Source organism: Trachemys scripta, chromosome 10 (genome assembly GCF_013100865.1).
Source record: "Trachemys scripta elegans isolate TJP31775 chromosome 10, CAS_Tse_1.0, whole genome shotgun sequence".
Taxonomy (NCBI): domain Eukaryota; kingdom Metazoa; phylum Chordata; order Testudines; family Emydidae; genus Trachemys; species Trachemys scripta.
Window position 1 is genome coordinate 50871915 of NC_048307.1, and position 14987 is coordinate 50886901.

The following is a 14987-nucleotide window of genomic DNA, read 5'->3' on the forward strand; positions in this document are numbered from 1 at the left end:
TTGGGTGTATATCTACACTGCAATAAAAGACCTGCAGCACAGCTGAGGCTGGCCTGGTGAGCTGATTCGAGCTCACAAGGCTTGGGCTGCAGGGCTAAAAATGGCAGTGTAAACGTCTGGGCTTTGGCTGGACTCCAGAACCCTGTGAGGGGGGGAGGATCTCAGAGCCCGGGCCCAAGCATCTGCACTGCTATTTTAGCCCCACAACTTAAGGTTGTCATCTGACCTGGGCTCTGAGACGTGGTGCTGTGGGTTTTTTATTGCAATATAGACACACACCCTCAAATAAAATCTTGGTGGCTTTCATCAGCATATATCACCATTGCAGTTTTTTCAGTCCCCACTTCTTTAAGCAGCCTAATTGTCTTACTATGTAGGGTGACTTGGCCAGAGTCATACAGGAAGTCACTGGTACAGCAGGGAATTGAATCACAGTCTCCTGAGTCCCAGGCTAGGCCCTACCCACTGATCCATCTTGCCTCTACAAATAGCCTTTTCTAAAATCCACATAGACTGAAAAGCCAGTTTCAAGAATCCCTCAAAACACTTAACTCAGATATTTATGAGGATTTCTATTCCAATTTACTCGGCTGCAAATCAGTATGGTACTTTGTAGGGCAGTTAGGATTCTCAATACCTTAAAAGTGACCTGGAAAGAGAGTTCTTAAATTGGCCATGTACCCTTTTTTTTGTTTCATTATAATGTATGTAAGATGATGGCTTAGAAGGATTTTTTTTTCTCCGCTTGGCTTTTACTTTAGGAATATATCAGGCATATAAAGAGACCTTCCCTGTCTTTGTTGGAGAACCTTTGGGAGGTCTCAGAGATGTTTATTCGTAAACTTCATTGGTAGGAATTGAGATTCATTCCAGGGTGAATTGTCACAACCCACCACAAAGAAAGTCACAGTGCTCCAGGGAGGTGTGGCATCTCCTTGAGAAGAGTCTCCTCTGCACCACAAGTCTACAGTCCCTAATATGTTTTAGGCTTTTCTTTAGGTGCATAAGGCACCTCAGACACTGACCTTATTTTTCTGGGTTATTTTAAGAATTCCTTCTACACAGCTTTATCACCAATCAATTTTTCAATTTATCCTGGAAATATGATCTAACACAGGCTCATTGGGTCAAATACATGCCTGGTATAATTCTACTGGGCCAAATTCTGTTCTCAGATATATGTGTAAATATGGAATAAAGACACTGACTTCAATGTAACTGAGATCAGAATCTGGACTACTCAAAATTGCCAAGCTCAAGAGATAAAAAATCCTGAGTAGCCCACCACCCAAAAAAATTCATGAGATTGGCCCCCCAAAACCATGTCTTTTTTTAAAAGGGATTATATTGTGTTTTTTTGGTCAGTCTTGATTTCTGAACTCTCCCTTCCCATCCCCTGCATCTCTGAGTAACAGTTCATGCCCCCTACTCTACCATATGTATTGAGTAAGAGGATTTTGGCCCCTGCTACAGGAGCTTTCACTGCCACATCTCCCGTCCCCTGCCCAGCAATTAATGCTGCCCCAAACTTCCAAATCAATACTGTCCTGTCCCCACATCAATTCAGTGCCCACTAAGTCTCACCTCCTTTCCCCCCCCCCGTGTTCTTCACCCCCCCCACCAAGTGTAAGGGGGCTGCAACAGGGCCCCATCTCTCACTTCCAGGCTGAGTGGTGCAACTCCAGGGGCTCTTCACCACCACCCTTTTACCCCTTCTGAGTCTTTCCAAGCCAGGTATTGTGGAGGGGAGAGGGAGCAGAATGACTCATTGCTGACAGCAGAGCAGGAAGCAAGGAGCGAACGGAGCCATTGCTCACAGGAGGGGAAGAGGGATGATGGAACAGAGCCACCCTGAGCTGTTGGACTCCTTTGCCCTCCTCCCCTCCTATGTGAATGACTTTCAGTTGCTAAGGATAGGGAGCTATGCCTGAAGCAGCTCTGATTGGTTACTCATCCCTGTGACACAGGCAAATGGGACAACTAGCCAATCAGAGGGAGTTTTTCCTCAGGCAAGGCTCAAATTTGGTAGACAGCTGGAACTTCTCCCTTTATGGCCCAACTGGCTTCAGCGCCAGGCAAACTGTCACAACAAGATCATGAGAGTTGGCAACAGTCTACTGTCTATGCGTCCCACTGGTGAACATCTGTCACTATTAATGCCATCTCAGCAGGAAATGATGGCATTGCCATCTCATTTCCTGGTCCATTTGGGGTTAAACTCTGTGATTCAATACAATCTTGTCTGTCTAGGTACTAACATGGCCGCCACCCCTGCATCCAAGCACTTCAAACACAAAGAAGGTCTCCCCACCACCCTTGTGAGGGAAGCATTGTTTGTTCCAGTTACAGATGGGAAATTGAGGCTGTCAGAGTTCCCTCCCCACTCTGAACTCTGCAGTACAGATGTGGGGACCTGCATGAAAGACCCCCTAAGCTTATTTCTACCAGCTTAGGTTAAAAACTTCCCCAAGGCACAAATCCTTTCCTTGCCCTTGGACGGTATTGCTGCCACCACCAAGTGATTTAGCCAAAAATTCAGGAAGAAGGATCACTTGGAGTCCCTGTTTCCCCAAAATATTTCCCCAAGTCCCTTCCTTTCCTGGGAAGGCTTGAGAATACTAACCAATCAGTTACAATGTGAGCACAGACCAAACCCCTGTTTTTATAGGACACTGAAAATCAATCAGGTTCTTAAAAGAAGAATTTTATTAAAAAAAAATAAATAAAAGAATCACACCTGCAAAGTTAGGATAGAAGGTAACTTTACAGGGTGAATAAAAAGATTTAAACCACAGAGGATTCCCCTCTGACTCTGCTCTGGTCCCCACATCAGTACCCCAGAGTTCAGAGTGGGGAGGGAACCCTGACAGAGGCGCTTTTCCCAAGTCACACAGGGAGTCTGTGACAGAGCTGGGAATTGACCCAGGTCTCTTGTGTCATTCCACTGGACTGCGACACAAGACCATCCTGCCCTTCCCTACCATTCTCCAGATGCTCACTGTTAATATGGGTTGGTGGTCCTCCCTAAATAGGAAGGAGATTAACACCAGCTGGACTGGGCCTCACTTACTTCCCTTTGGACTGCCCTCCCACCATTGCCTAGCAGGCAGAATTTTGCCTCTTCCTTACCCTCCCTCTGTCCCTGCTGCCCTTTCTTATGTGTCCAGCACACAGTTACTCCATAAATTCTTCCCAGTATCACTCAGCATTACTTTTACCTTTGCAAAGCAAAATCTGCATTGAAAAATTGCTTTGGCCCCTATAGATTAGCTTCTTTGAGCATCCCTGTCCTATGATTAAAGAAAAAAGCATTGATGTCCACAGAAATTAGGGATGTCAGAAAAGAAGAAACAGAACAGGTATTTACCAGTTGGAAGAGAGGGGGATACAGACAACTACTAACTACTGACATTAGCGTGGCAGCTGCTTGGCTCAGCCAAATTTAAAGAACCAGCCTGAGAAAGTCATGCAGAGGAAAAAGCTTTGGTAAGAGCCCCCACCCTCATCCCCACCCTGCACTGAGGAGAGCTGACAGTCACGAGGAAGGCACTCCATTGGTGTGCTCCCCTCTCTGCCTGGAGAGAGAGTCCTTTGCTGGAGCAAGATCCTAGGCCTGAGAATTATTCCTGAAATTAAAAAGAAAAGCTCTCAACAAACAAGCCCTTAAACTTCATCTGCCCCCAGCTGCTTTCCACCTCCCTTCATTTCTTCCCTATGACTGGAGGGGTGTTAATGGACCACTTCACCTTGAATCGTCCCTTGAAATATGTGGTAACTACTTACACCAAACAATCTGTTCCACCTTGTATTTAGCTGTCACATTCTGAGTTAGTTTCCCAGACCTGAAGAAGAGCTTGGTATAAGCTTGAAAGCTTGTCTCTCTCATGAAGAGAAGTTGATCCAATAAAAGATATTACCTCACCCACCTTGTGTCTCTAATATCCTGGGACCAACACAGTTGTTACAACACTGCATAAAAGAAAAACCCTGGCAATTTAAAAAACAATAAATCAGAACATTTGATGCCCCATAGGAATTTGCAACAGTCTCCTTTTAAATTCCAAGGAGAGGTGCCAGTGAGCTTTCAAGCCACTATCATTGCTAGAGATGGGCCTCAGACAGAACCTCAAACCCAACCCCTCTCCCTCAATGTCAGGTTTCAGAGGAATCAGTCTGGAATTGCTGCATCCTTCCCTTCCCCTTTGAATTTGGTACCAACATTTGATTTTCCTGACCCAAGATAGCAGGATTCTTGCAAGCACAGCTGTTCTCAGGAGATTTCAGTGCTGTTAAACCCAAACTAGTTTAACCTCAAACTTGAGCTCTTGACCTAACTGTGGTCACTGTACCTTATGTCAATCTCTGGGCCCCAATCTTGCAAACACTTATGCATTTGCTTAATTTTCCTATTGTGAGTAGTCCCATTGATTTCAAAGTAGGGGAGCAAGTCTACTACTGCCTTCACAGAGCACCCCCCTCAGTAAGCTGAAAGTGAAGCTAAAGTAGATGAAATGCAAAATTAAGATGAAGAAGTAAATACTTTCACACATGCCTGCAGGATTGGGGCTCTCCTCACTACAAAGCCTCAAATGGGTAAAAATTTTTACCAGTGTCAACCTGAAGAAGAGTTTTGTGTAAGCTTGAAAGCTTGTCTCTCTCACCCACAGAAGTTGGTTCAATAAAAGAGATTACCTCACCCACCTTTTGGCAGTTTTGGTCTCTTGGGCTCAGTTTACTGCTAATTTGAGTGTCTCTAATGTCAATATCTATTTCAGCACAGTTCAGTTATAAGATTTTTATTAATTAAATCTGTTCTAATAGCTTGGCACAAAGTTCCTATAAAGATTAATCTCCTATATAGGAGCTGATTGGAAAAATTCTTAGCATTATCCAATTACTGGGCTCATTTATGCATCCACTAATGGCCTCTTGCCTACCCTTGTTGCCCAATGAATCGATGATTACTTCTTGCCTCCAGTAACTACATCTATTTTGTCTACAATTTATTTTGTGTTTCCAGTGCTCTCTGTTTATGACAATATGAACAACTGAAAAGGAGACAGCACAGTGTTGCTAATGGGATCTCCATGGTGCAGAACTGCTCTCCAGGGTCCTGCAGTCTGCCTTATACAAGGATTTTATACATTGGAAGATTGGAGCTGTCTGCACTTCCCATGCTTGTGCAATCCTAGCAGCTGAGCTTGTCGCCAGCAGTCTCTGTTGATGAGCAGTAATTCATAACGCCATGGGGAGCACATTCGCTCTATTTCTAGTTGCTGCTGTTTTCTTTTTCTTTAAAGGTGAGTGGTCCTTGACTTTTTTTTAAGAGGAGGGGGTAGAAGGAGGATGGGATGTGGCTTTGTACAATTGTTTTTAATTGGTCTGGACTTAGGGTCAGCACTAATAAGTGGCATGCTGCAGGATTCGTATGAATCCCAGCTTCTTTTATTAAACAATTTTTAAATCTTGCCTTATGAACTTGTGACAAATAGCAGCCCTGATTTGGCATGCCAAATGGGTCCCCAGGATCTCACAAAGCCATTTAAATGTTAACCAAAGAGTTGGAAAACTTCAAAATGGTTTTAAGGTTTAGCTCACAGTGGATATATGCTCTAAAGTGCTGGGGCATCAGCAGAAATAGGTGATGCCAAACAGCTGCTTGAAATAGCCTTAAAGGTGGCTCTGAACAGTGCACCTTATCTCTGCAGAGCAAAGATCTCCTTCTTGCTATTACTGGTGCTCTGGGATGACAGCAACTTTAACCAGAATGTTGAAACACTGATTTATATATATGTAGTTATTGTCTACAATGTAATGGATGCTGGATGTGTGGTAAACACAGAGATTTAATTCACACATTGTGGAAATGTAAATTGGTCAACAGCATTTGGGAAGGAGCTGGCAAAAGGCTGAACATGAATCTTAAAACCCACCTATATAAAGGACTCAGGCGTATTTAATCCAGGGGAATCTTTACTTGCTAATAATTATAGGTGAGATATCACTAAATGATTAGAGCAAGTCTACTGGCTAAAAAGTTAATTTTCCAGAAATAGGAAGGTATAAAGCTATCTATTTTAATCTGGTGTGTTGGTTTGAGTGACTTTACTACCCTTGAAAAAAATAGTCTTCAAAATGAATAGAGAGTGGGGATGTTTAACTGTATGTGGTCTGACATTGTGCCACGCTCAGACTAGATGTCAGCAGAACTTCTAGAATAGATCAGAAGGTAGATATTTTGTTTGTGAAACTTTATAGATCAGTTATTGTGCATATGGGTATTTCTGCTTCCCTTCTGTTTGCTGGAAAATACTAACCTAGTATGACTGGGGGAAAAAACCCTCAAACATATCCTAGCAACTGCATGTAAATCTATATTCAGTCATACTGTCATATTTTAAAAGATCGACAGACTCTGTGTAGCTATTCCAGATTTACACAAGTGTTGCTGAAAGCAGAATTTAGCCCTAACTGGTAGTTTGTCTCACCAGCCATGTTGAAATATAACATTATCCATAAATGGAGAAGAGATCTAATTTTTTTAAATGAAAGGATTTGGGCATATTACATCCAAGTACCACTAGTGAGTCTCTTTAGGACAAGGCCACTAAATTCCAGGAAGGGTCTGCCTCCACTGTGTTTATCTGTTGCCTATAAGAATGGAAGCATAGTTTAGGGGACAGAAGATTCCCAGTTGTGCTTTGAGACCTTCAGTTTATAGCCATAAGGTACCACAGATAGCAAAACCAGCATCAAAAAGGGACAATTGCAAATAGAATGTACTCCCTCTGAAATGGTGAATCAATTTTAATCCTTGTTTCCTTATTTATAATGAACAAGCTGTTAGCATCATTGCAACCATCCTATAATGAGCCCCAGTCTCCTGGGACAGTAAAAGCTTGTCATATTAGAAAATGTAGTTTTAGCTCCTCATGGGCCTAAGTTTGTAAGAAAAATGTTTTCCTCTGACCCCATTCAACCCCAACTCCTTTTTGTAGTGTTGAGGGACAAGGTGAGCCAGGGAAAGGGGCTTTTTCAGCTCCAGTTTCTATGATTTTATTAAATTATCCCTTAAAGTCCACTGGCAGAGACATATGAAAATCTCCATCTACCATTACATTTTATTCTTCTATTTTCACCTTAAATGAATGCCAAATTAACATCATGCAGATTTAATTTTCAAAGGAAATAGCATTTGGCCACATGAAACTTCCTGGGTTGTTTCAAAATCAGAAGACAACATGATCTCTTTTCAGGTTGCAGTTGTTCAGAAGCGGAGCACAGGCTGTTTGCAGCCTTGTTTGCCAACTACAATCAGTTTATCAGACCAGTGGCAAACGTGTCAGACCCTGCCATCATTCAGTTTGAGGTATCCATGTCACAGCTAGTGAAGGTGGTGAGTACTGGCTTCTTTCTGAACCTAGTAAGTGTTACATTATTAGGCCAAAGAAAGGCCCACTCCTTTTTTCAACATGGCTGTGTTTTTCAGGATGAAGTGAACCAGATAATGGAGACCAACTTGTGGCTGAAACATGTAAGTAAATATAATCCCAGCACTGATAATATCAGCTCAGTTCATTTTTCTTTTAAAGTCAATATGTGAGGTTTCTTGCTGTGTCCTCCACCCACAATTTGAGAAGCAATATGTTCTACTGACCATGGTTTGCGTAATGTTCATTAGTATCAGCATTTAGCTAACTAGTATAAAAGTGACATTGCACGTTATATTTATATAGCACTTTTCATCCAAACATCTCACAGCACTGTAGATAGGTGGGAAAGCATTATTATTGCAATATTAGTTAGGTGAACTGAACAAAAAGGTTAATGATTTGGAGAAGGTCCCATAGCAAGCCAAAAAACAGGATCCAGACCTGCTGATTCCATGCTCTAGCCATTCAACTACAGTGGGTTCTTCCCTGTAACCATTAGGTCCCATGTTAGAGCTCTAACCCTTAGGTCATCCTGAATTCCCATATTTCCATTCAATCTCTTTAATTAAAAATGTAAACTGCTAACATTAAAGATTTGTAAACAGGAATATTTAGGTCAAAAGAAGGAACACCAGCTAAATAAACTGGCCTAGGAATATTTTGGGAGGAACAGAGGAGGAAAATGGTAAACATTTTGCTAAATACAAACTGTTTCTACTATGGAAATGTAACTATTATGTGAAGTAAATAAAATGTCCCTCCAGTCATGGAAAACAGCCCAACACCAAAATGCCTCAGCATTAGTAAACAAAAACTTAAATAAGCCAATGCTCAAAGACACTGGGACATTCTTTCTAGCCAGCATTTGTATTGATTTGACTTGCATTTAAGTAAAGGAAAGATCACAGCATCAGAGATGCTGGTCTGGTAGGGTACTATGCTGCTTTGGTGCAGAGATCTGGGTTGGCCACACTTACCTTAATCCATTGCTGACACCTAGTGGTAGGCTATTTATTTGCATTAAATAATTATGGAGCCTCCCGTGGTAAAACCCACTGGAGCAGCGCAGGAGGCCTAGGAAACTCTGTGAAGCTCATCTTGTGGAGAGTAATTACACTGGCTACAGGGAACTTCATGTAGAGACAATGTAATTACCTATACAACAGCTTGTAATTACCCAGACAACAGCATTAACACCCTGACTCTGAAAAAGAACCATGGCATTTTAATGACCAAATTGGCCAAGATTTTAGTTTTTGAGTCGCACCAAAACAATGGTACCTGCCACTCTCCTTAAAATATGCTGGATTCTTTGTTCAATACTGACTCGGCATGCAGTATGCAGTGTTGCAGTAGCCATGTCGGTCCCAGGATATTGGAGACAAAAGGTGGGTGAGGTAATATCTTTTATTGGCCCACTTCTGTTGGTGAGAAAGACAAGCTTTTGAGCTTACACAGAGCTCTTCTTCAGCTCTGGGAAACTTACTCAGACTACATCTACACTAGCACTTTTGTTGGTAAAACTTATGTCACTCAGAGGTGTGAATAAAAAACACCCCTGACTGACATAAGTTTCACTGACAGAAGTTCTGGTGTAGACAGTGCTATGTTGGCAGGAGAGAAGAGAGCTCTCCTGACAACAAAATAAAACCACACCCAATGAGGGGCAGTAGCTTTGTCCGTGGGAGATGCTCTCCTGCCAACAAAGCAGTGTCCATACCAGCGCTTTTCGTTGGTAAAACTTTTGTCGGTCAAGGTGTGGGTTGTTTTCACAGCACCAACTGACAAAAGTTTTACCAACAAAAGTGCAATGTAGACATAGCCTTAGTTTCCCAGAGATGAAGAAGAGCTCTGTGTAAACTTAAAAGTTTCTCTCTCACCAACAGAAGTTGGTCCAATAAAAGATATTACTACATCCACATTGTGTCTCAGAGGGAACTGTGTCACCTATTGAACTATCATCACTGTTTCTTATAGTACTTAGGCATTCCTTTGATATCTCCTATTCAAGCATTAACCCCGCCCTCCCCTCCTGTGCTGCCTTAGCTGGAGGGATCTGGCAGGGAGCTAGTTTACGATCTCAGAAATCTCTGTGGTTGCTCTAGAGATATTGTAAGATTGCTTTACCTTATGAGTTGGGATCATAGCATGAAAATATCAGGAGCAATCAAATTCTAATATAATTGGAGGCTGAGAGGAAGAGGAGGCAGCCTGGTCTAGTGTAAAGGGAACTGGGACTGGGCATCAGGAGACCTGAGATGTATTCCTAGCTCTGCAACTGATCTGCTGTGTGACTTTGGTCAAGTCACTTCACCTAATTGAGTCTGTTTCCCATGTCACCCTCTGTCTGTCTTGTCTATTTAAAACATATGCTTTTTGGGGTAGGAGATTCTCTTGTGTGTATACAGCACCTGGCACAATGGGTTTCCAATGTATGTGCTAATGAATACAAATAAATAACATGTTCTTAAAAGGTGATACATCTAGTCATTAGAGCTTCTGAAAAAAACAAACACCAACTTTATAAAAGTGACATTACAGCAATTTGTTTTAATGGAAAGAATAGGCAGTAGTCCACAATTTCAGATGGGTCTTTTTGTAATTCTAATGCACTTTGGTTTCTTCCATGATTAGATCTGGAACGATTATAAACTTAAGTGGAATCCAGAGGAATATGGAGGTGCTGAGTTTATTCGAGTCCCATCTGATAGGATCTGGAAGCCAGACATTGTCTTATATAACAAGTAAGAATATGCCATATCAAGTGCCTTTACTCTTAATTTGTTTTGGTTTTGTATCATGAACTTTTAAAAAATTGAACAGTCACATGAATATTACAAAAGACCTAAGATTTTTATCAAGCCCAGGTACTAATACACAGCAACTATGGTATGTGTTGCAAACTGTTACTTCTCTAGTAGTAGAATTACCCCCAATCACTGCTCCTTTTGAACATCAATACTTATTAGCTCAACAGACTCCAAAAATATTAAAAATTCAAAACGCACACATTTTAATAAGCGAAACAGACAGGAAACTTCAGACTCTGCATCCCTGTGCTCCTTCTGCTTCCCACTCTTTCTATAAATGTTTTCTGCACTATATGCAAGGCTGGCAGTAAGAAGGGGGACATAGTTCTGCTACACAACTTTCCTCTCATGTACAGATGAGAAACTCTTCAGTAATTCTGACCTTTAGTTGAAAGGGACTACTAGATCCAGACATTTTTTCAGTTAAAATTGCTACCCATCTGACATCAACACAGCATTAAGTATAACTATATAAAAGCCCCAGGGTTGGTACACTCCTAGGACTTTTGCTTCCAATGAGTCAATAGGAGACCAAATGTATTACTGAGATGATATGTTGACTATACACTATATAAGGAAGCTGGCCTCAATGAAACATGCTTGAAATACTCTCCAATACAGGAGTTCCCAAACTGTGGTGTGTAGAGCACGTGCTGGTAGGTACATGAAGAGCTGGCTAGTCATGTGGTGCTGGCTCCTTCTCTTCTGCAGTTTGCTAATCACATAAATAACTAAAAATGCTTTCCCAGTCTTACTTTTCCATATAAACAACAGCTGAAATTGTGATTGTGAACAGGGTGGGGAGTTGGCCCCGCTCTGATCCATGTATCTGCAGTGACAAGCTGTGGCAGGAGTCCTGAATTCCTGCTTTCATAGAGGAGCGATATTGCAAGCTACTGTGGGGATGGAGGGAAGAGAGAGAGTGGACCAAGCACAGTAAGGAAGATCAGCTTGTCCATCACTTTGTTCTGACACAAAGGAGCTCATGTTTGCTGCCTTGGGTATGAATCACATTTAGCCAGGTTACAGGATTAGAAAATACTACCATTTCAATCTTCAGCAGTTGTAAGTCCATGTAGCTCCACTGATGTCAATGGAACTATGCTTATTTACGCCAGCCACACAATTCAGCACAGTTAACGTTACTGCTGGAATGCTGAAGTGTGCATTTGCTGACTTACAGTGCATGAATCCAGAGTCACTGTATATAAGTATTCCTATGTTCTTAACCTCTTATTATATGAAAGTAATCTAATTAGTTGAACTGCCTATCTTTTTTTTCCACCCTGGTTTATTTTTGCAGTGCAGTTGGGGACTTCCAAGTTGATGACAAGACAAAAGCCTTATTGAAATACACAGGAGAAGTGACCTGGATACCTCCAGCTATTTTTAAAAGTTCATGTAAAATAGATGTAACCTACTTTCCATTTGACTACCAAAACTGCACCATGAAGTTTGGTTCCTGGTCTTATGATAAAGCTAAAATTGACTTAGTTTTAATTGGCTCTACAATGAACCTCAAAGACTACTGGGAGAGTGGAGAATGGGCTATTATTAAAGCTCCTGGATATAAACATGACATTAAGTACAACTGTTGTGAAGAGATATATCCAGATATCACCTATTCTCTTTATATTAGGCGCCTGCCTTTATTTTATACCATCAACATGATTATCCCATGTCTGTTGATTTCTTTCTTAACTGTTTTGGTGTTCTACTTGCCTTCAGACTGTGGTGAGAAGGTGACACTATGCATATCAGTCCTTTTATCCTTAACTGTATTTCTCCTAGTGATCACAGAGACCATCCCTTCTACCTCTTTGGTGATCCCACTTATTGGAGAATACCTCCTCTTCACCATGATATTTGTAACTCTTTCCATTGTCATTACTGTGTTTGTACTTAATGTACACTATAGAACACCGAAGACACACACAATGCCTGAGTGGGTGAAGACCATTTTCTTGAACTTACTTCCCAAGATCATGTTTATGACCAGGCCTGCCAGTGATGAAGAGAATAATCAGAAGCCAAAGCCACTTTACAGTGCTGAACTCTCAGAGTTAAATTGCTTCAGCAGCTCTGAAACCAAATGCTGCAAAGATGGCTTTATATGTCAAGATATAACATGCAGCTGTTGTCAGTATCAACGAATAAAGTTTTCTGACTTCAGTGGCAATCTTACAAGGAGTACAAGCTATGACTCGGTAGATGCTCTGCTTTCGTTTTCAGTTTTGTCACCAGAAATGAGAGATGCCATTGAAAGTGTCAAATACATTGCAGAGAATATGAAAATGCAGAATGAAGCCAAAGAGGTAAGAATAATTTTCAGCATTAGTTACTGAGGCTACAGGCACTATTTACCATGAGTGTTGGAGTGTGTTTTTTGTTTGTTTGTAGGAATAAACATCCCAGATGCCTTTCATAAAAACATTGCAGAACAATTCACAATTTCTCGATACAAATAACCCACATTGTTTACATTACAAGTGTATGGAGCCATGAATCACCCAGTGGATTGAAATTCATATTGGGGAAACACGGTGTTGCACTGAACTCCTTTTACTGCCAATGCCAACCCATCTGCTAAAGTGGAATCTATTATATTAACTCTTTTGGAGGGAGGAACAAGCACAAGATTTGCCATCAGAATGAGAACTTGGGAAATCCTAGCACAGCAGTTAGCTCCCTGTGTGCCCTTGGGCAAGTCACCACTGCCATAAAATGCATATTTACTTACCTGGCTCACAGAAGTAGTGAGGCTTTCCCAGGGGTGAAAGTAACTTAAAGGATTTACCGGTACGCCGGAGTCCTCAGCGGGGGGCGTGGCCTCAATCGGAAGAGGTGGGGCCTTTAAATCACCCCTGAGCTACCAGCTACAGAGGCAGCTGGGAGCCCTGGGGCAAATGTGCCCAAGTGACTTTTGAAAGTGCTCCCTCTATAGAGTCTCTTTCACCTTCAAATTTCTGTGCCCACGGAAGAGGGGCCATATGTCCCCTGTGTGTTTAGTGAAAGGGACAGTTCTATTATCTTAAAATAGTGTTACAAAGTCGGGATTAATTTAGAAAGATAGCTTCTGCAACTCATGCAAAGCAAGTTTCAGCCATAATGAATCAAACCATTGGGAGGACGAAGAGATAGTAGTTAATTCTGCACTGTTTTTGGCCTTACTACAGATGGATGAATGATGGATGAATTTCTGCTAACTCAAAAGCCAGGTTGGAAGTTGTGTTCATATGAAAGAAGAAACATTCTGTACATGGAAGAGCTCCCATGTACATTTTTGCTGAACACAGAAAAGAGTTCTGATATTACCAAACAATTTACTGATCAGTAAACTTTACCTTTATCAGAACATACTTGCTTCATGTCTTATTTGTCTGTGTTTATATTTTTCAGATTCAGGATGATTGGAAGTATGTTGCCATGGTAATTGATCGCATTTTTCTGTGGGTTTTTATTCTGGTATGTATTCTAGGAACAGCGGGATTGTTCTTACAACCATTGATGGCTGGAGATGAAATGTAGACATTCAAAATACTCTGTTGTAAAAGAAATTTGTTTGCTAACCAAACATTTTATGCTCTTTTAGTTACTTTAGCTGCTTCTGTATATAATGTTTTATTAGTAGAATAAAAGATGTCGCTAGGCTTATTAAGCTTCACCCAGCAAAGCTTCGTTATAAATGTGAAAAGCTTTAACTGATATTAAAATGTCATGACCGCCAATCTGAAGGTAATATTCTCCAGGCTATTGCCAGATATCCCTTACAAGAGCTGGAGAAAATGCAAGTAGCATATAAAAATTCACAGAAGTGTTTGTTAAACAGCATTTATAATATAGACATGTCCAACAGAAATTGGAAATCACAGCATTTCCACAGGAATGTTTAGAGGACTGACAGAAGGCTGAAGAATTTGGGTTACCTGACCTACTTCCAACACTCATGTCCAGTGCTACATCCTCCAGGATGCGACATGCTTCAGTACAATTCTTCTGGGAGCAAGATCACAACTAGTGCCAGAAAGCCACTCCAGTATACAGCCATTTAGAAACTGTAGCTCTCGAATTGCTGTACTAATATGTAACTTGTTGGTATATGATGTACCCATTATTATGCCAGGTTTTGAGAGGAACAATTAGTGGGTAAGTTACTTTAGAACAAGGCCAACTCATTTATAGCTGGATAATATGTTAAGGTAGCAAAGTGGCCATCACATGATTCTGTTCACCTCCCATTTTGGAAACGGAACAAAATTGCTAGCAAAATGTCATTATTCAGATCTAATAATATCATTACACACATACACAGTTTAGAGGAGACAAACAGCTCACATGAAGGAATTAAGATACTACAGGATAGTTTTGTTTCATATGCTATAGACAAGTACTTTAATAAAAGGTAGGTAGATATAAAAATTTCCTGTAAAGTGTAATAGAACTGCTTCTCATACATACATCCCATATGTTTGTACCAATAACTGTAGAGATATTGGAGCATGAAGATAAATATAGTACACTAAAAGGGTTGGGGAAGGCGCTTGGTAAAAATGTGAATTGTTCTCTCTGTGCAAAATTGGAAATTTTATGGAAATGTGAACGTAGTTATATAAAATTTTTGAAAAATAAAGAGAATTATGTAGTTGCAAAACATATTTGTTATTCTGGTTGCATGACACTCTGTCTAGGATAACATTAGCTACTGTTTGGTGCACTCAGACCCCAATAATTCACAGAAGCACAG

At 41.0% G+C, this 14987-nt stretch overlaps 1 protein-coding gene across 2 annotated transcripts; it reads left to right on the forward strand.

Annotated features, from left to right (window-relative positions):
• Positions 1-5020: 5020 nt before the first annotated feature.
• Positions 5021-14894, forward strand: CHRNA3 (cholinergic receptor nicotinic alpha 3 subunit). Of its 2 annotated transcripts, none has more exons than XM_034784875.1 (6): positions 5021-5300; positions 7257-7396; positions 7490-7534; positions 10068-10177; positions 11547-12558; positions 13643-14894. In XM_034784875.1, the coding sequence occupies exons 1-6, from the start codon at positions 5246-5248 to the stop codon at positions 13769-13771; spliced, it is 1491 nt and encodes a 496-aa protein (XP_034640766.1). In that variant the 5' UTR covers positions 5021-5245; the 3' UTR covers positions 13772-14894. The 2 variants fall into 2 exon arrangements, with proteins under 2 accessions (XP_034640766.1, XP_034640767.1); XM_034784876.1 differs by lacking the exon at positions 13643-14894 and adding an exon at positions 13420-13636.
• Positions 14895-14987: the final 93 nt, after the last annotated feature.